Source organism: Camarhynchus parvulus, chromosome 7 (genome assembly GCF_901933205.1).
Source record: "Camarhynchus parvulus chromosome 7, STF_HiC, whole genome shotgun sequence".
Taxonomy (NCBI): domain Eukaryota; kingdom Metazoa; phylum Chordata; class Aves; order Passeriformes; family Thraupidae; genus Camarhynchus; species Camarhynchus parvulus.
Genome location: NC_044577.1, coordinates 19,116,919 through 19,139,330, shown reverse-complemented (window position 1 = coordinate 19,139,330; position 22,412 = coordinate 19,116,919). Strand labels below are relative to the sequence as shown.

General features: G+C 40.2%; 1 protein-coding gene and 1 long non-coding RNA gene across 3 annotated transcripts in view; one reads left to right on the top strand and one right to left on the bottom strand.

The window, feature by feature from the left end:
* The window catches only part of LOC115905909, a 156,373-nt gene extending 142,966 nt beyond the window's left edge, over positions 1-13,407 (top strand). Inside the window, exon 4 of the long non-coding RNA XR_004060889.1 lies at positions 13,369-13,407. This is a non-coding gene — a long non-coding RNA (uncharacterized LOC115905909). The remainder of the gene's footprint in view (positions 1-13,368) is intronic.
* A 6,388-nt stretch (positions 13,408-19,795) lies between these two features.
* Positions 19,796-22,412, bottom strand: part of STK39 (serine/threonine kinase 39) — a 74,924-nt gene continuing 72,307 nt past the window's right edge. For both annotated transcript variants that reach the window (XM_030952364.1, XM_030952363.1), the window contains exon 17: positions 19,796-21,280. In XM_030952364.1, the coding sequence (XP_030808224.1) occupies positions 21,206-21,280 (75 nt within the window). In that variant the 3' untranslated portion in view covers positions 19,796-21,205. The remainder of the gene's footprint in view (positions 21,281-22,412) is intronic.

Here is a 22,412-nt window from a genome sequence, read left to right as displayed (position 1 = left end):
ATTCTATCCACCCATGCTCCAGGACTCCAGCCTCCATCTCTTTCAGACTGAAGGACAACTGGGTGGCTGAGAATACCATTGTTTAGGGACTGAAAAATCTTTCACTGTAGCATTGTAGCACCAAGATTCACACCTGCTCTGGGAAAGGAGTTATCCTGGTTTGTAGCTTACCAGACAAGAGGAGATAAACGAGTACTGCCAACAGGAAAAAGCCAGGGCCAAGCATTCACAGCTCCTATCAAGTTCAGTTGCAGTAACACTGCTGAATTTTGTATAAGCCTTATAACAAAGGGACAGTAACTACACTAATCAGAAATATTTTCCCTAGGCAAGAAGAAATGATTGAAATAACACACCACAGCAGGCTGTTACAGTCCTGTGGTCCTGACAATGCTGTATTGAAACAAAAAATGATAGTCCTTAAAAAAAATTCCTTCATACCCTGGCATTTAATCTCAAATGTCAACAGTAAAGCTATAGCAAAATTAGTTTAATAGGCTCTGTGGGCACTCAAGATCAACTGCCAAACAAAGAAGAAAGGCAGAATTAAAATGGCCCACTACATTTCTTTTCTGCATCTAACACTTAAGGTTACAGCTAAACTAATTTCTAAAAGATACTGCAAAAGGAACTTCACACAGCAGATTTTTAAAAACTTAAGAGATCCACCAACAGAGGTTATTTAATTGGTTTGGGACCTATTTTTCAGATTGGTTTCTTATGAGCACTGTAAAATGCTTAATCCATCCTGCAGAAGATTGCTCAGTCCCTCTGAAGGGCAGTTTTTAGGCAGCAGGTGCCATGAGACACTGTTATTCAATAGGAGTCTAATTTATGACTGGCATTCAAGGATACAGATGCCAGCTCTATAAAGACAACTCCCTGCAACCTCTCTCTCCCCCCAGAACTTGAGATGCTGGAGCATGCTGAAATTTGAGACCTTCTTCAGTGACTCTAGAGGTATACAGAAAAAGAGGCAGATGCCTTAGAATACGTGTTCTTTATACTGACATGGAATACTGTGCTGCAGTCTCTGGCTTTGTGATATTGAGCAAATGTCTTTGACATTTTTATCTACAGGGGTGGCTGACAAATGACCTACCTCTCAATCTAATATATCTACTTTTGGAAACTAGCAATGTTATTCTTGCTACTGCTGGTTTCATAATTTCTCAAATTAAAAAATGTTATGCCTAGACTTTTAGTTACTAGAGCAAGGCAACCGATTTTTCATGTATGATACTATCTGATGGCTTTTCTTCCATATGTGCTAGATATAGATATAATTTACAGGTTATTTCCTGCCAGCCAGGATGATAATCTGTTATTGCTTGAGGAAGAAAATACTTTTGGTGGTCCAGATACAGTGCACTGGGCACCTAAAGAGTGATTGTAGATTTTTGTCAGTTGTCATATCACTAAGACACTAAAAATCCAATCCATGCCTCTTCCAAACAGCCTAAATTAGAGAGCAAGCTTACTTGTACTTAGCTTGTCCAGTCGCTTTTAAAAACTGATCTTGTTTCTTGGAGAACCTTTTCCTCTGTTTTATAACTAATTGCAAAGCAATCTTCTTACGAGTGTTCTTCATACACACTGTCATTGTGAAATATTTTAAAAAATTATCCAACACTAACCCTGCCCTCTCCTGCTACAAGGAAGAGACTACTTGTAGTAGTTTATTTAAATGGCAGCATATTGCCATATTAAAATTGCTTTTATGATCGTAAATGCCAGTGCACTTATTTTAAGTCACCATTACTTTGGGCATCTTGGATTGCTGCAAGGTCAAGTGAACACCTAGAACAAGAACAGTTTATGTAAAATAAAGTTACACCTGAAACATAACGAGGCAGACTGACTTCCCCGACTGTTTTGGTCACTAACCCTGCCTAGATTGGAAGTTTTCCCAAGTACAGTGACCAAATAGTGCGTATGTGCTACTCTCAGGGGGTAATTTTGTTCCTAGAAGTGTTTAATCGCACTCAAAGCCCTGACAGCCAGAAGGTGGATCATTCTGCCACTGTGCAACCCAGTGAAGGTGCAATTAATATCCGGTTTATTTTGAAAATGCATGTCAACAGGAGGAAGATATACATATCAATCTGGCAAAAAACTGCACACCTTTTAGTAAAAAATGCTCATGTTTAGCTCTATTTATTATTATAACTTCATTTAAGTACAATAAATTTTCTAAAACTTCAAAAACTCAATTTGTTTGACACCAAGTAACTTCCTCCTTTTACTTTAGATGTATATTGAGAAAAATCACAGGCAAACCCAAAGCATTATTATTTTTAGCTGACCTGAGGGATTTAGCAATTTAGGTTTGAGATAGAGATTTTTAAAAAGGATTAGCTGCATATTGGCTCTTACCTTCCTAGCAGTGGACACTTTAATCAACATTTGGAGAGAAAACCATAACAAATTTTGTCTCTCTCAAAACATTTGGACTAAATTTGTTAATAGCCTTGGCCCAAAGACAAAGGTTTGACCCCCACATGCAAGAACTATAGGAACCTGATGAGTAAGTGATTGATATGCTACCTTCAAAACCACAGCTTGGGATTGCATTTTGCCACAATATTGTACAACCCTTGGCAAGCAACCAGCAGTCTATCCCTCCTTACACCATCTGGAGGAAAAAAACAACAGCAAAAAAGCCTCGGCACACATTCTGTTTTGGCAAAGACACGAGTGGGAGAATAGCCTACCTCAGCCAAGCTGTCTTTGGCTTCTAAGAAGAATCTGGCTGATTCAGAAGCTTGTGACAGCCTCTCACTATGTTTTCATTTTCTGTCAAAATCAGAAAATCACATCCATCTTCAAAATAGCAGCACATTCTCAAATGCTATTCTATTCATGCCACTTAAAGCTGCTAGATGCACGATCAGATTTCCTGTTAAAATCCAATTAGGTTTCCAGTTTAACTTCAGAGTGATCTCAGGAGAGTTAAAGGATCCAACGGTTTATTTGGTATTGTGAAAACAAAAAAAAATTTAAAGGGAGAGTATTTTTCTTGATTCTTGACAAGTTCTTGAATTGTTTTCCAAAACTTTCCAGTAGTTTCTGAAATTTAAACATAAATATTTGATAGGCAGGCAAAAGCTTTTTGGTTTTTTACTTGTTTACAATTGATGCAAGAGGAGGAAATAGCTGAGTGCTTGATGTAAGGAAATCTTAGGGCTATTGCTGCAGTTCCCAAGGGAATAAGGGAACCCTCAGCTCTCTAATACTCATTTAAGGCGGGAGTGTGGTCATGAAAACAGGCCTGCCCCATTTTGCCTCATCCTCTCGTTTCAAAGTGACAATGTCTCTTGGCTGTGCTGATCCAGGCTTTTGTGTGACCATGAGGCACATCTGACCAGGGAACTGATCAGACTAAAAATCATCATGAAGCATGAAGGAATGCATGAATATTTCTGTGGCAGTGCCAGCTTACAGACACACTGGCTCTAGTTTCCCAGATGCAAAGAAATGTTTTCCATCTTGATCTCGCGTAGTTTTTTTATCAGCTCGTGAAGCACTCACCTCCAAAAACAAGGCACAAGCAGTTGAGGAGGAGCAAGATGCGCTCCTTTCTCACGCTCTCATTTTCCCTGTTAAGGAGGGGACCACTAATCCTCCTCACCCCCTGAGGGGTTCCTGAGTTCTGAGGGCCATGTCCTGGCTGGAGGTGAGAGACTGCCTCGTGGCAGCCCGGGGCGACCCAAGGACAGGCAGTCTTGGCCCTGCCATGTGTCCAGCAGCATCCACCACTGCTCCCCTGTCTGCTGCAAGAGGCACCTGTAGCAAGAGGCTGAGAGGAAAATGATCTGGAATAGGGGTTAGAAAATGTATAAAATTGTTTAACTTTATCTCAAAAAATTGCTATATGGAGTTTAATTGATTCAGCCAGTGTACAGGAGGAGAAATTGAAATTGAGTTTTTTACCCAGTATATTTTTCACAGAATGAATTAATGCCTCGCTGAAAAGAAGATCTGCAGTTGGTATTTCAGGCAGCCTTACTGCCTGGCTCTGGAATTATTTGCATTGTTGTTCACACAAAAGGAGAATAACCTCAACCACTTGACTTCCTTTTCCCTGAAATATATGTCTAAGATCACAGTTCAGAAAGGAAAGTAAATGGCAGATGGCAGCATCTTTGCAAAGTACACACACTCTGAGCTACACAGACAGGGAAATTGTTTTATTCAAAGAAAAACACGAAGAGTGAGAAAGAATAACAAAGAAGTGAAGTTCTCATTAAAAGTACTGGGGTAGCTTTTGGTTACATTGTTACCACATACACAAGAGACAAACAAGAAATTATTTACATCCTTTGTTTTGTCGCATTACTCTTCATTACATCTGGCAAGAAATGTTTTAAAGGAATAAATTAAAATTTTTTTGCACTTAGATCATTTGTCCTCCTCTCACCTTGGACCATTCCCTATGGGGAGGCTTCACTCTGCAATCCAGGCAGGATTCCCTGTCTTCCTCTGTGTACCCAAGAGGGTTTAGCCAGACACCACCTGCCCCTCCAGCAGCTCTTGCCCCACTTTCCTGAGAGTGTCAGGAAGTCATTCTTTTTCTCCCAAGCAGCAGAACAAAGCATTACTGATGTTTGCATCAATTTTCATATTTTCCGCCCTTTTTCCACATGAAGAGAATGGATCTGAGCACACCTTCTTCCTTGATGGACAGACAGAGTGCCAGTGGAGACAGACCCTGTGTCATGGAAGGGAGTCCCATGTCGAGCACTTGGTCACACAGCAAAGCAGGGCTCCTTTGTGATCCCACAATAGCTGGTCCTACAGCTGCTTTACTGCATTTCTTTTCACTTTTGCTTCCTACTGCCTTTGATATCAGAGTAGCCAGGAAATAAATGGAACCAAAAATTGCAGACTGCTTTAAAATCTCTTTTGTTCAAGAGATCTTTCAGATTAAAATAATGCTGAAAGGAGATTGCTAAAAGTGAGAAAAGGTTTCAGTATGCTGAGGGAGCCCTACACAAGAGTTAAAACAAGCTCAGGAGAATCCCTGTTGTTTCCAGCCACCTTATGAACCAAACACCTTTCTCCAGAGGTCTTGGTTCACATTATTTATATAGCAATCTCTTCTGATTCTGCTCAAAGACTAAGCACCTCCAAAGTCTGGAAAATGATCAAAAGGGGTGTTTGATCTTATGCTGCCTCTATAAGAAAAATCTCCCAGAAGAATGTGTCTCTGTTGAAACTACTCTATTTAATTCTTACAACCCTGTGGTATGTATCAAGATTTGGACCCTTAAATTGCTTGGCATATTTTATTACTGTGTTATCTGCCTCCTTGGGGTATACAGCTGCTCAGTGAGCTTGTGTTTATAGAGCTCTTGAAGGTCCACAGATGGAGAGTGAAGAGAAGCAATCTATATTTTTACACCATATATTCACGTACCCTCTTTTTCCTTAAGGCTTGGCCTCGAACACATGGATAACTAAGGTTTGATATGATTCCCTTGGGCATAGTGACAGAACATATTTTCTGTTTATTGCTTCACAAAGTTGATTTCTATCAGTACTGCACTCCATTCCTATCCTAGCAGGAGCTGACACATCCCAAAGAAAAGTGGGTGATAAAAGGAGAATTTTGTCTGTTGAGCTGCATCAAAATCAAGGCAGAATCAAGGCAGAAGACACCAAAGCAGAGAAACCTCACTGTGGTCTTCAACACCCTCACAAGGGGAACTGGAAGAGCAAACATCAGTCTCCTCACTCTTGGGACCAGTGACAGGACCCAAGGGAATGGCATTAAACTGAGTCAGGGGATGTTTAGATATCAAGGAAAGGGTTTTTACCCAGAGGGTGGTTGAGCACTGGAACAGACTCCCCAGGGAAGTGTTCACAGCACAAAGCCTGACTGAGTTGAAGAAACATTTGGACAATGCTATCAGGCACATGGTGTGACTCCTGCGGTGTGCTGTGCAGGGCCAGGAGTGGGAACAGAAAACACTGAGCAACACTGAGTACAAGTTGCTGCATAATCCTCTCTGTAGCAGTCCTGCATTCACACACTTTACCTGTGCCACAGCAGTTCCAGTAAGAGTCAGTACTGAGGAGCAAGACTGTTTTCCCTGCTTTTCAATCCTGAATATACTTGAGGTCATCTTTTATATAACAGTTCTTTGCTTTTGTTTTGAGAAATCCTTCAGTAATGGACAAATGAGCCCGCATTTAGACCTACATCAGCCCACTACAGACCACGCAATTACAGGTGGAGAAGGCAGCTGAAGAGTTTCCAATTATTCTGGGCAGTTCTGGTTATGCTTCCTCAATCACAATAGGATAAAGAGAAAGCAAAATGTGCTATCAGCATAATGAGCCCACAGAAATGGCCCATTACATTTAGTGACAGACAGACAAACACATATGGACAAACATTAGGAAGGAGTTTGTTTAGCTATTTTCCTAGTTACCAGTCACTGTGAATACCCCTAATTAACAATGCCAACAGACAAAAGATGTAAGAAATTAGTATTCCTGACTGCTCACTGAGATATCTGGGATTTTAAATTTATGTTCCCTAGTGAAAGCTTTTAAAGTACACATGGAGGACATCTCTAAGGACAAAAGTGATAAAATTAAGTTGAACAGGAATTCAGATTTACTCTTTTCCAAAATGCACTTCTTCCTGCTGCTTTATCAGATACCTAAGATTATCAGCCATATTCTGCCCAGCTGGGAGATAAGAGGTATTAACAAAAAAATTCTTACAAAATATTCATCAATAACACTTTGCAAGAAAACTTCTTCAATTTTTGCTTTTAACAATTCTCACAGGAGCCAGGTTAAATTCTGATCTGAGCACAAACAGACAAGCTGTTTACTCGTTGCCTTCTACAGAGACACCCAAGTTTCTTTCACTGATATTAATACACAGTTTTCACAACTTTCGTATAGGAAATACAGTGGAAAAATGAAGAAACAGTTTTTCGAGCAAGAGAGTGGACTAGGTAGGCATAGCTGATAACCCAGAACGGGTTTTTCACTTCAGCTAAGGAGGCAGCCACCCATTTATGATCCCAAACAGTATTTTTCAAACATCCTCTCAGCTGAGGACACAAGCTGCTGCACTTTTGAAATATCATAGAAGAATGGGGACAGTTTTACTCCCATGGATTCACCAGGACACATATTTACCAAATAACTACAGCATGCACTCCTTTATTTGATTCATCCAAGAAACTCCAGTTATTATGAGCCCATTTCAAAATCATGCCACAAGAGACAGGGCCTCTTGTGTTGAATGAATGTTTGAGTGTAACATTGCCCAGCCATCTATTCAACTGCAAGCTTCAGAAAACTAAATGCTGACAAATAGTCTGGGGTCATGTCTGTGAAATACTCCATATGTGCTAGCTGAGTCTGATGCTAGCTTGCTCTCAAATGTTAACAGCTTTGCAAAAACAATGCCCTCTCTTCTGCAGCAGAAATTTTGTTGTTCAATCCCCAATAAAAGTAGGTTTTGATTTAGGTTTGAGAAAAACCTCATCTATCATTTAGTTATGACAAAGTGAAAAGAAACCTGTTTGTTTGTTCTAAGGCAATTATGTACAGCTAAGAGCCAGAAGTGCTGGCCCTGAGCTGTGCTGAGGTCAGTGCAGAAAAGCACCACTCCAGGTATTTAAGGCAAACACCCAAGGCAACAATTCCACTTTTCAGTCAACGAGCCAGCAAGTCCCTTTCCCAACAGGCCTGTCCCTTCTCTGCAGGGTAACTCTCTTGGGAAGCCCGGGCAGAGCTGCAGGTGCTGGCAGTGGCAGCTGGAGCAGTGCGGGACGGAGCCCCCAGAACGCGGAGCAGCGGAGGGCAGGGGGCACAGGAGGGGACACAGGAGAGGGCACAGGAGGGGGCACAGGGGGGGCACAGCCAGCCCTGCCTGCCTGGTACGGCCCAACTGCTCCAACTACCAGGCTTAAGGCAATGCTTTCACAAAGCCCTGACCAGGAGAGCCCCAATAAACTGGGGGATCTCAGTCATAACTAACCAGCTGCCAAAAGAGTTCCATGATTTGTTCTTAAACATGAGAAAGAAAGCAATTAAAGTGCCATTTAGTTGTTTTATGTGGGCTGTTTCAGCACTTCTTCAAAACAAAGGGAAAATTCTGGTTTCATAAAGATAGATTCATTGAAAAAATCTGAAGTGGAAAATACAGAAAAGCCACTCAGGCAGACTTACTTTCATGTAGACGGCGTTTAACTCTTAAAAGACTACAGCAGCTCTTTAAAGATTAGGGAAGTTTCAGTAGGACAGGAAACTTTTGCTGAAAATTCTATAACTTGCATTTTCCCTATGGAAGCTTTTGGTAAGATTCCCCAGTGGACAGTACATTCTTACTCTTAGTTCACATTACAAGCAGGTGGTAAATACTGAAAAACAATTTCTAAATACTACATTTATTTCCAGAGGTCAGTTCTTCAATTTAATGATGAACTATAATCAAAACCATCTGCAAATCAGCATTCATGAAAGGAGAACTGTTAGTATGAAATATGTACTTGTGCAAATACTTGCTTCCACATTCAGGTGCTGCCTAGGGTAAAGTCTGTCATCAATATATTTGTGAACAAGGAATGATCCAGAAAATATTTGTCCTCATTGTCTTTGAGGAAGAGAAGGGAAGCCAGCCTCTTTTAACATATAACAGCTATGAACCTTCTTAATAGAAGAATTTCTTTTTCTAAAAAGCAGGCACCTAAAATGAACGTTTGTACTTTCCTCTGTTCAGCCCAAAACTGTGGCTTCTGCGTCTGTTACAGCCCTTTCCACGATGTCATAGAGAAGAAAGTCTTTCTTTGCAGCACTGATTTGGTTTCAGATGCATTACACCCAGGCAGAATAAGCATTTAGAGTATTTAAGAAACTTTAAATGAAGTTCCCAGAAAGGAGGTTGCAATCTTCTGCTAAATCACCTGTGCCATCTGTCCAAAATTTCCCCCAGAAACTATGAAAACACACAGCCTAGAACATAAGAGATCCCCAGATTTCCATGTAGATGTGTTCTTAATGTTCAGCATAATTATCTTCTCAACTAGATTTAGTAATAATGACAGACTTTTCCTTAGGTAATTTACAGATTTCATAAATGGTGAAGACATTTCAGCATCTTGGTCTATATACAGATGAAAGCCATGGTCATAGAAAACTTACAAAAATGCCTCTTCAGGGAAAATGAGAAGAGTTTGCTACATTTACTAAATAATTTAGCGGCTGCATTCCCTCTTTTTTCCAGGGAAAGGAAAAGGTACATTTTAGCAGAGATGCAGAGTGTTAATTTGACTCAATTGTGTTCTGCCTAACAGCCTCCTGGGTGTCAGGATGAACAGCTGTGATCTCCCTTGGCTTCCCACCCAGGGTCATCCCCAGGACTCAGCATCCTGCCTGCCTGCACCCAGCACCTCCCTCAGCAGTAGTGGCACGGCATGGGTTACAGCTGTGGCAACCAGCCAGGCTTCAAGAGCTGTGGCTTCTATCAGGGGCATCCACTGTGATCTAGACACATTATTGCAACTGCACTTACATAGGACAGGCTTTTTTGAAAGAAAGATCAACAGCCTCTCACAGAGACAGCAGCATTCCAAAATATTGGCAAAATACTGCCCTTGATGAGTGACGTTAGCTGAACTCATTTGGCATCTGCCTGAAAATTGCCCATGAATAGTTATCAAGATTCTCAAATGTGCTCATTATCTGGAAGATTATTCTTCATGTGCAGTCAACTCATAAAAGGTTTGCTGCAAATACAGTCCTCGTCCAGACAATTACTTACAGAAGTTACACAGTACAGCTTTCTGTGCTCTGACTGGCTGGCTCCTCTGGCTCACACAGCACGAGCTGTGAACAGTGCAACCAAATGCACAACTTTGTGTCACAGTACAGAAACACAATGCTGAGCATTTGCTTTTTGCCAACGTCTATCCTCAGTGCCTGAGTCTTTTATTACTTATAGTATGACTATCTGGTTAGAAAAAGGGACAGATTGAATTAAAACAATTTTAAAAACAAGGATCCAAGAGCTTAACCATTGCTACTGTCTGGCTAGAAAGGTTTCTTTCACTCGAAAGAATTAAGGAAAGGACACGTTCCTTTGCCTGTGTAATTCTCCCCAAATGTGATATAGTCTATTCCAACAGACAAAATCCAAAGCTGATAGAAGCTTTCCACTCTCCCTCTGACATCCCATATCCTCCTGGTTAGAAGGTCTTCAAATTTCAACACCAAATTAAAGAAGATCATGGCAGAAGTGAAAAAAGAAGTCATCCTTATAGTGATGATATACTGAATCCATCATCTGAATGGATTAAAATACAATAAATAAATGAATTTGCTACACACTTAAATATTGAAGGCTACTTTTGAAATACTTACGATTCATGAGGTTAAAAATAATCTGAATAACTTCTGGGCAAACTGCTAAAGGAAGTACAGTAACGTGGGCATTGAAGTGCTTTCAGTCATTATTCTGATCATAGTGATCTTAGTTCACATACTTCTCTTTTCCAAATGAGTAATTAACACAAAATTTTTAATTCACTATAATTTGAGTACATGAGTTTTACATTGATTTCACTCCATATAATTCACATCCTTGACATACAAGTCCCGCAAGGCTGTAAATTTGTTACAGGTCACAACACATGACAACAAAAAGGTCTGCTGTCACAGACTTTGATACTGGGAATAATTTTGCAAAATTCCTAGAATTATTCCTGTGTTACAGCTAAGCCTGAGTTAGGTGCTAGTTTAGATTCTTGATTAATTAGCATCATCTTTAATAATAGAATTTGGCAACCTCTGAAATTCTTGACTGCTAAATCATCACAAAGTATTTCAGTGCTTAGTTCATATTTCCTGGCCTAATCAGGCTAGGTATTTTCTTATACAAATACAAAATACACATTATTGAAATTACTGGGCAGAACCAATGTTACCAGAAATAATCTGTAGAAGCATTTGCCCTGTGGCCAGAAAAAAACACAACATAGCTACTTATCCAACCCCTTTGTGATCCTACAAAGAGGAAGCAAGATCAGTCCTGGAGGCAAAAATAATCTCACCTAAATTACAGACCAAGACTTCTCAGCTACTTGCATTAGCTATTTGTACAGGTATTGTATTCACACTATTTGCCAATTTTGCTTATGCTCTTTTCTTTCAAATCTCTTCCCCACGTATAGCACAAAGCTCAAGCAAAGAAGGAATATGAACTTTAATTTTTACATTTTCACCTCACAAAAGCTGGAGGAAGCTCTCATTTTGGTTTTCCCCTCAATCTTCCTAAAAAATAAGTAAATATAAAGTTTCACTCATCAGGAAAACTACAGCCTGTGCACTCTTAACCACTTTACCTGCCCTTTGCTGAAAAATTCTGCAGGGTTGGTGTAGAACACTCCAAACCAAAGCAAACCATATCAACTCTTATTGTTCTTTTAAAAGACAAAGTATACCAAAAAACCCCCCACCAAATATGCAACAGGAAAAGATAAATTTGTTTCAAGACCCAGCAATCCAAGGGTCAATATAAGAAGCATTCATCCCACACAGCTACCTATAGATTTCATAACTGAGAAAAAAATTCCCTACAACAGCTCAGGATCTTTTTTCAAAATGGAGTAAGGTTTTTGTTTCTTCTAATCCTTTCAGAGCACACAAGATTGGATATCACAGCCATGACATTACTGGACTGAAAAGCAATTTTATGTAATTTTGCAGTTTGTAAGAGCCATTGGTTACAATTTTCCTTTCCCTCAGATCTGCACAGTGCTCATGGTAACTAATGCACCTATCCTTATGAAAGAAAAGATGTAGAACATCATACACTTTTAGATAATGCAATATATAGTTTCCTAAAATAATACATCATATGCAGAATATTACACTTACTTGTGAGACCCTAATGCTGGAGTCCATTAAACACAATGACATACATATCTCTCATGCTACAGCTCCAATCCATGACTGCTGTATTTCTTTCTTTATTAATGCAGTTTTCTAGACTTCACACTCTTGTGTCTTCATTATATTATGGCTTTTTGCACTTGGTGGTTTTCCTCACTGGCATTTCCAGTGGGAGCATTAGCTGAGCTTCACAGTGAAGTCAGAAACACAACCAACCTACCAGACCAGGGATGGGGTTTGCCTTCCTTAGAACTGTATCACAGCAGGTTGTTAAAGCAGGATACATCCCCTCTCTGGACATTACAGTAGCATCTGTGTATAAATTTATCACAACCATATTTATTTAGCATGTACATGTGTCTGTCCTGCCAAGTTTGTTGTGCTCTGCAGCCCTGTGGAACAATTAGAGATCCCACTTAAATGCACTGCTCCCAAACATTTGCTGGTACTGCTTGATGGGAAAAGACTGCAAACCCTGAGTCCTGTGACAAGCAATGAAGGAGATCATAGCCCACCTCTAGCTAATTAAATTGCCCCAGTTATAGGGCAAAACGAATTGAAAGTGATGAAGCTCTGAAACAGGCAAAAAATTCACATTACCCTAGTTGGTAAAGGGAAGAGCAGCATGTGAGTTCCGGTCATTAAACAATTAAAAGTGCATGTAATGAAGACTAGCAGGACAGTACTAGCTGTAAGAATTTATAAGGAGAATACAGTCTGTATAGATTTAGCAAATGTTCAGGTTGTTTCTCTGTTGTTCTTAAGCCTCAGCAGGGAATAATGCACAGGGTACCTAACAGTTCTCTCATACTGATGGCCTGCCTAGGGGATGGCCAGACTGCAATATGTCAGTGGTGTGAAATCAGAGAGGACATTTCTAAGACAAGGCCTCTATCTTTTTATCTGAATACATATTTTGTTCTATCCAAAGTAAATGTTAAATATTTCTGAGACTCTTGCAAAAAGCACCTCTGTTGCATGCTTCTATTATCCTTTAGCTCTGAAGTAATGCAACAGTAAAACTCAGGAAGGTGGAGCCTGCAGGCACTCTCCAGCTACTGATGTGCCTTGGAGGAGTCAGCACTGAGCTGGCAGGCTTGAGGCAGCTTGTCTCATTTTCACAAAATTATGACAAACTGAACTGGTTCTCAGCAAAATTGCCAAGAGCAATGGAAGGTTCAGGGCTGGCACATTCCCTCGATCGAGGAAAGTCTCAAAACTACCTGATGCTGGAGGTAAGACTGGAACAGCCCAAATAGGGCTGCCAGTGCCAGAACCCTGTCCAGGCAGGCAGCTCTCTGCACAACAGTGAAGTACCACCATTACTAGGCTGCCATTGTGATTCATTTTACATGGTCCCAAATTATGATTGTTCATGGAAAGACTGGTTTGGGGGGAGAGGAGAAGGAAACCAATAAAAATAACTGAACTGTGTTAATTTATTTTTAGGCTTTTATGGAGTCTACTTGAGCGCTAATCTTTGCATGGGTAAGACAGCATACATATCTCTCTCTCTGTTATGTACCTTTCCCAATCAGTTCCATTCTGTCTGATTTCCACCAAAGTGTGTTCTTGTTAGCAGGACACACATTAACATTTGGACCAAATTAGATTTATTTGTGTGCATAGCTGCCACAGATGCTGCCGATCCTAGAACAAAGTACACTATTTTTCATTCTTTAAATAATTTTAAAATGTTCCACAGGACATTTTGAAAGACTGGCCAGAAGAAATGCTAAGAAGCAAGCAAATGCTAGAAACCATAAAATCTATTTTCATATACCTTTAAAATTATCTAAATGGTCAACATGAGATGCATGCTTATCTTCTTTTATATAAAATCATCTTTGAGAAATTACCAATCATAAAGGCATTACTTCAGTTACACTGCTCTAAAATTTGTGGGGTTTTCTGCTGCCTGGAACACATCAGACAATTGGCAACAGATTTATCTGAACAGTTCTGAAAGTACATATTTGTGAAACTGCAGTTTTAATCATATCAGGAGCCACACCATGATGAAAAGCAGTATTTTCAGGAGTAGTACACATTCTGTCTTCTTCCCACAACTCTAACATCTTTTCTAACAAACTCACTGCATTTAGGCCAAAATTACATGTTTGATATAACAAATATAAATCCATACACATAAATACACAGAATTCCATGAACACAAAGCTCTTCTAAATGAGTAATTAATGTAACTAAATTGTAGCTCAGTAGCACTTGTCCAAGAGTCTAGATTCATCTTTGCCAAAATCCTTTTGGAGAAAAAACAAAAAAAGAAAGCATCAAGCAATACAAAAGTGCAGGTGTTTCCTCACCCTTTCCATCTTTTGTAGAAGATCAGGTTTATGGGTGATTTGGCAGTGCCCCACCTGACAGGCAAATTTACAAGGTTAGCACTGAACCTAATCAGAGATAATCAGAAAACTATTTCTCTCTGGTGTAATTTTCTGCTTGGATAGCTCTGCTATGCTATTATAAATAAGAAAAGCTTGCAGCACAAGCAGGGTAGAAGACTTCAGAGAGATTTTAGTAATCACCTTCCATTCAAATCACACCTACTCTTTAATCAGGATTGGATCCTTTTCCATTTTATAGCCCCAGGAGTAAACTGAGGAGCTCATAATCGACACAGATTGGGAGTGAAATTTTAGTCCCACTGAAGCTGTTGTGAAGTATTAGTAATTCATGGGGCCAAGACTTCAATAATGGTCCTTCCCTCTGGATCCTCTGTTCTAATTCAAGGCAGATTTCTCCACCCTCTTCCTATTTCTCATAATACAGAGTAAATGCTCCAGTGCTTTGTTTTAATCAGAGGCGATCTAACAAGGAGAGAGAAGAAAGAGAGTCAGAGAGAATAGATCATGAATGCAACAGGATTCTAGCTGATTCTATGAGATGATGGGAAGAGTTGCAGGTTTAACAACCTTAACCAGATAACCATTGCACTTTTCCTCACTGTAAATACTTCACAAAAAGCTTTCCACAAAGCTGAAAAAAAGGGGTAGGAATTTTATTTAATTTCACAAATTGCCCATCTTGCACTATCAGAAAGCTGCAGCTTTCAGTTTATGCGATAAGATCTCTGCAACAGAAGCAATCTGGGAAACCGCAAAATCAATTTCTTTGCCTAAGTACAAAATCCTGCAAAAAAGGCAAAGTAAATTTACCTCTAGGAAGGTACTTTTTACATCAGAATGGAGCCCTGCTAACTTCTGGCTCAGGCACATTCAGAGGCAAAGCCGCCAGCTCAGTTCCCGCCGGGGGAGCAGGGAGCGCACTCGGCGGGCCGGGAGCTGCAGCTGCACCGCGGCCCGGCAGCACGGAGAGAGCAGCGGCAGCACGGCCTGACCCCGGGGAGGCCGGGCAGAAGAGGCAGCACTGACACCCACGCCTCCCTTCTTCCGAAATACTTGTGTTTGCTGACCATTTACACTTTGTTCTTCCTTGGTCAATAGCAAAGCAGTAGCACGATGCAGGGCCCTGGCAAAAGATTCTCATTTGCCAGAAGGAAACAACCAAACTTACAGCAACCTTAATACAAATACCAGAGGTAAGGTAACAGTCTTCAAAAGCCTTCCTTGCCCTCTACATTATAAACCACCACAGGTACAGTACAGGTGTGGGCTGGGGGGGAAGCTGTCCGGCGGGTTTTCCCCCCTCCCAATACCAGAATGCTTTGTAAAACCAATTCCACGCTTTCAAAAACAGATGCAGGTAGAAATGCAAGCTTCTCCCTTAAAGCAGCAATTTAGTGCTACACAGCCTGTCTTCCAGGACACAGCAGTTTTACTACCTGTGAGTTTAAATCTTTTTGCCTACTGATTTATTTTTATAGGACAAGAGTAGCACAAAGTCCACCTACTCAAACCCTCTAGACACTCTCTGGTTCTTCTGCTTCATTATTTATAATTGCCTGTTGATGACAGCTATGCACACTGCTTTTTATGTGAAAAGACAATTGTATTACCAAATAACCACACATTCCCATACATTTTGATATGTCATAACTCAATTTTCCCCAAAGGAAAGAAAGCTAGATTGATGGGGTCTACAGAGTAAACATGGCACAACTCAGAAAGCCTTTTTACTCAAAGTAAATCTAAAGAACCCCAGCACTCCTACTCATGAACAGCATCTTTCCTTAATGAGTCTGAATGATTACATAGATGAAAAAGAACCAGGTAACAATTTGGTCTCTTTCTGTAAGAATAAATAAATAAAAATAAACCTCCCTATTTGAAACATTACTGATTTTTTATTAATTTTTAGAAGGGGAAAAATTGAGGAAAGGCATGTATTTTCCATCTACTCCAATTCTATTTTGTATATCTCTCCCTCTACATAAACACATCCACTTGCATAAGTGATTTCCTACACCCTACTGAGACAATAAACAAGCACAGCCTTTCAAATTCATGCTTGAAAATTATGCATGTCCCAAAAAGGGCAAGATTGCCTCCTTATTGGTTTATGCAGGGAAAATTATATTTCTCCTTCTTACCACATACTCTTCCATGTCTCTGTAATTGCTCACTGAGCCACCATTGCCCATATTCACAATGTTATTAGTAGCAGACAGCTTCTCAACTACTCAGTTTGATTCAACATCTCAGATGAAAACAACTGTGAAAGCAGCTTGATGAGCATCAATCTAACAATCATAAAGCAGATATAAAACCACATTGTTATGTCCATTGCAATGTTACTCTTAGTCATTGAGGGAAAATGAATAACTAAAATGTCACAATGCTCAACTAATTTGCCTGGATTATTTCATCAGCTGGGCCACTGTGCAATAAAATGCAAGGAAACCAGACTTTGCTGGAGTTTTTGTGGTTTGAGTAAACCTGGCTGTTCATTAGCAGAGCTCAAGCACAGGGAACTCAAAGATGTAGGTTCCTGATCCTTTTCTGAGTTCTCATTTTAAAATAATTAGCATTCTTTGTGCATGCACATGCATGAGTACACTGCAAGACAGTGGAAAGGCTGCCCACTTGATGCAACAGAAAAACCTACAGCAAGTGACTGAATAAAGTTTTATCATAATTGATTCAGAGAAAAAATAGACTAATTTGTTATCAACAAGGTTTTCTTTTGGGTTTTTTGCTGCTTTGGTAAAATGTGGGAGGGTAAGGTGGGAATGGGTGGCAACATCCTCTGCTCCCTGCTAAACAGAAATCAGCATTTTCAATGCACTCAATTAGCAATGTTTTAGGTCTGTGTCAGAGTCCTCATCAGAGCTAATTGATTTCAGGCACAGGCAAATCTCACCATTCAACATCATTATGCAGAGGTAGGTGGTGAAAAGGAAAACAGATCTCTGATTAAAGAAAAGCATGAGGGGGAGGCACACCATTTATAAGCAGCACACAGCATTCCCTCTCAGAGAAATAACGATGTTTAAAAACATTTTGAAGAGAGATGCCTCACAATCAAATTTCATAGGACTGCTCTGGAAGCCCCAAAATTGGAGATGTGACAATGGACCAAGCTATGTGAAAAGGCACACATCTTTATCTTAGGAGAGAACATGGGAGAGAGAAAATTCAGTTGTTTCCTAATTTCCCTGCTCCTCCTTCCACTCCCACTCACAAAGGGTGTTCTAGGGCAACAGAGGAAATTGTGATAGTACATAAAGTAATATTTCAGAAAACAAGAATACTTATCAAGCGAGCTAGCTGAATTGCAGTTTGAATGCACAACTCTGTACACGTTAGTGGGAAGATTTGAGGTCAGCGCTTGTCAGAAGGAAGACATGTGCTCCTGTTCTCTTGGCACAAAAAGCATATGTTGCCAGCATGGGAAACAGCTTTCCTGGCCTAAAGCCCACGCTGGAGTCCCACAGGATAAAAGGCTGGAAATGTCCCTTCTCTCCCACTCCTTTACACATGCAAAACCAGTCTCCAGATCTGGCTTTGTGCTAAGCTAAATTCTATGTTTATATTCATCCTAACACTTTGAAACTAATAAATGCAAAACTGCGTTTTGACTGACTTTCATCTCAGTCCACAGAGCTACTTTCAGCAAGCTGAAGCACAGCACACTGGCATGGCTGGCTCCATGGACACTGACATTAATCAGCCCACAGAGCCTGCAAGTGCCCAGCTGCAGGCACTGGCATATAATCACCACACAGATGATTATATTTTTAGCACCATCTAATTAAGCTCTATTTTCCTGGCCTTAGAGACAGCTACATGGTAGCTCCCCTGTTCAGCTTCACCTCATTAATTAGAGACCTCTTCTTTCAAACAAGACAGGTGCTGTAGCCAGCACTACCAGCATCACTACTATTTTGGGGCAAGTAATGTCACACATATAAGAACTTCACCCCACTTCTTAACACTTTTCATGAAAACATGAACAAATTAATAGCTGCTAGATTTCTCCCTTATTACTCAACAGAGAAAGTGTATAAAATAATAAAAAAAATGTGTTTATAATAATATAAATTACTATGATGTTTGCCATTTACTTCTACTCACCATAGCTTGCTCACTGTTTTCTACTGCAACACACTATATATTTTCAACTTTTTACCTTCTGTATATACTAGAAGTATAAACTACTTACGAACATCATTTTAACACACTATAACTACCCTTTCTACCTTTTCAAAAATGCATTTTGCTCACATTGTATTTATACACAATATCTCAGCAGTAAAAACAAGAAAAAAGTTTTAGAACCCAACACAGCTGTGACAACAGTGCCACATGAATTTGCTGCCTCACTGAACCACAGAAGCATCACCATGTTTCTGCATCAGACCACAAGTGAGCAACAACTGTTACAACTTTATCTTGGTACAATACTGCTGACTGCCTCAATTAAAGCATTAGATTCTTTATTTAGATACCTCCTGCAGCCCCAACCAGCACAGCAGATGAGCACTTTTGACAGTTGCTACTCATATCCCAACACTTTTTCCCAGCTTCTGGGGAGGTGTATAGCGAGTGGAACATGATTTTCATCCAGATATATATTCTATATATATTCCACTTCTTTTTCTAGAACAGTGAAAACAAGAAGCTTCCTTGAACATTCACTTCATCTGAGAAAGTACTGGAGCAGTACTGTTATTGACTAATTGGATTAGTCAATAACAGCGCAATGGTTAGAGAAATGTACATAAAAATAATCCCATAGCAACGCTCAGAATTTAGCCCCACCCCATCGCCGTGCTGCAAGATTTCACCTGGGTCGCTGGTATGTGCACGCTTCAGGTCCCTTTTTTACTTACTCGCACTCGGGCACAAAGGTGAAGAGCCAGCTGCGAACCGGTCCTGCCCCGCACAGCGCCGCGCTGCGCCCTGAGGCCGCACAGCCGGCCCAGGCCTGCCCGGCACCCGGGCCACGGCCAGCACGGGCCCGCAGACAGGGCCCAGGCCCCGGGAAAGGCTCACTCACCCTGTTCGCAGCCGCACAGCTGCCAGGAGCCAGAGGCAGCCCAGCCCGGGAGCCGCAGACAGTGCCCAGGTCCCCGGGAAAGGCTCACTCACGGCCTGTTCGCGCCCGTGAGCCTGGGCTCGGCCGGCACCAGCAGCCCCGAGAGGCCTGACCGGCCCCAGGGTGCCTCACCTGGGCCGCCGATCCGCAGTCATTTTTTTAAACCCCGGGCCGTCCCGCTCTCCACTCACACAAACCAGCAGCACAGGGCCTGCCCCGGGAAAAAAAACATTTATTTCTTGAAGTAAGCCCTTGGGAGCCTTAAAAATGGCTTTGGCAAAGTCTTGGAGAGCAAGGAGACAAAGCAACCCCCTCCTCCTCCTCCTCCCCAGCTGCTGCTCCCAAACTAAGGGCGGCAGCCTTTTGTAGTAACAACTCTGTAATCCACTCAGAGCATGGAAACTCAAAATACAAATCAGTTTGTGCAATACATCTTTATTTTAATTTTTTTTTTAATCTTTGCAGTCATCTTGGAGTAATCATCATGTAAACAGTAGGATGGGATGGGATTACATTGAGTTGTATGCAAATAGTTCTAGAACACCTCAACGATTATGACAAGGCATTATAAATAACTTCTCTTAACAATATATATTTGCCATTTTCAGTACATTAAAGAGCTGCCACTTATCTAGGATTAACTAGGAAGTAGTTTAAAGTGTAACCTCTGAGAAACATGTCTCCAAATGTGGAAGTCTTTCTAAGGTTCCCTAACTCCATAACATCTATGTCACAGGTTAAGCAGAGGGCTACTTGGGTTGAAGTGTTTTCTTTGTAATAGAATTTTACTTGATCATTGCACAAAGCCCTATTATTTTCACTCCACCTTGGTATTTAGCAGAACTTCAAATAAAGCTTCAGTTCCATTCTTCAAGTTTTTATTCACTTTTATGAAACTGGTTTTAAGGGTAAGTCAGATCAGAGATGGACACAGTAAGCGTTCTACCTTAACAGCAGTTCACAGTAGCTCTAGCTCATAGACTCCCCAATAAAGCATAGCCAAAATACTCTAACACCTTTGCTACTGTATATCCCCTCCTCGCTCAGATAACTATATATATTTATATTTATTGTACCATATGTATGGTACTTCTAGAAAATGGAGATTATTTATATAAGCAGCCTCAGGCACATTCTTAAAACATTAATATCTGCAAGGCACCTCCCACTCCCTTGAGGATCAGTTTGTGGATTGTTTTTTTGACACACAACCAACAAAAGCTTGCTAATGCCGGATCAAATTATTTCAAAAAACCCCTAGAAGTTACTAAATACTTCAAAGACATACCTGAAACTTTTTTAAATAGTGGGAGATTAACTGCAAATAGCACATAATCAAGTGAAATAATTTTCTTATTACTAGTATGTGTAATGCATAAATATATGAAAAATAAAATTCACAGTCTCTTTTTAAAACTAGAATTCAAGTTTGGCTAATATTTCTAAACTTTTATATGTATGTTAATTTCTAAATGTAACAGAACAGAGACAGTATTATCAACCACAAGTACAGGTAAAATAGTATCACTCAAAGTCTATGAAAGAAGTAAGCTTGGTAGAAAGTTCCTTTTGTAACCAATAAATACAGCCACCTGAGAGCATTTCCACAGGCTTTTCACTTTGGGGGAATCCAAATCAACTTCTAAGAGACATTTAGGAGCATTTTGAACGTTAACAGCAGCGGTGTAGCTGTGGGCTTTGCTTGTTCTGACTTTGTGAATTGCTAGATAATGAAGCAGAACTCAGTGTGTGGTGCATTAATTTTCCTTTGCATCTAAGCTGGCTTTTTCGCAATCTCACAATTCGGCTTGGGGTCAAGGGACAGACATCAGCTGACACTTAACTGAGCAAAACCAATCAGTTTCACTTCATCAGGAATCTCAGTGCCATCACAGCCAGAGGCCTGCAAGTACAAACAGAAATGTTTAGTATATCATGCTGCAAAGGAGCATTTGACAGCCAGGATATAAATTTTCCCCATATCGCCCAGTCAGCAAACAGCTTGATTGAAGGAAAGCTTTTAGACTGCTTCATGTGGCCTCAGTCAGCATGCAAACAATTGCATCCTTAATTTTAGCAAACTCTTGTAGTCAATATTAAAAATTATGGAAAAAAAATACTTGAAAATGGACACCGAAATATCCAAAATCTTTAAACCAAACTTTCCAGACTAGAGCCAAATTTGCTTTTTCATGGGAGTAAACAGTTTTACTCATCAAGAGCATCTAATATACATGTATAGAATCCACTTTTTACCACTGTGCTGTACACAGCAAATGTCTCATGAGTCCAGCCAGCAAGTTAGTTCACCAACCAACTGAATTTTTAAACAAGAAACTGAAGCAGTCTTCAGTAAAATAGTAAATACTAGTATTTGCAAAAGGACAGCTCCCTCCCGACAGTACAATCTAGTACTTAAAACTGTACAGTTTAGATTCTTCAGTAAAGCCTGTCACAAAACAAACTGGCACAAGTGATCAGTTCATTTTTCATATATAACAGAAAGAATATAAAACCACTTTGCTCAGAACTAAACAATTACTTCAGACCTCTTTTAGAAAAAATATGCTGGAGGCAGAGTATTTCTGTTTTGATTTTCAAACACCAAAGTTGCTTCTCTAGGACAAAAGTAACATTTTAAATAAAGGGGTTTATATATTTTTTATCTATATGGTAGATAAGTCAAAATATTAATAGAATTTGATTAAAAGTGTGCAATGCTAACTTACTTATGACAGATGCCTTCACATTCTTTTGCATATCACAAAATATCCAACAGAACAAGCTTTTGATCCTTTTTTGCATTAGTAGCAGTTGAACCCTTTAATAGAACTGGTCTGTGAACATGTGCTGTAAGGTCAAGAGCTCTCAGATTGTGCATAGAAGGTGCACTGACACAATCCTTTGAATTTTCATGACCAGAAATACAACTGTGTTGACACTTGTAGAAGTATTACATCAGGCTACTCCTTCAAATTTACTTTGAGCAGACTCCGAGAACAGAAGTTCTCTCTTCAGATAGTATCTCACATCTC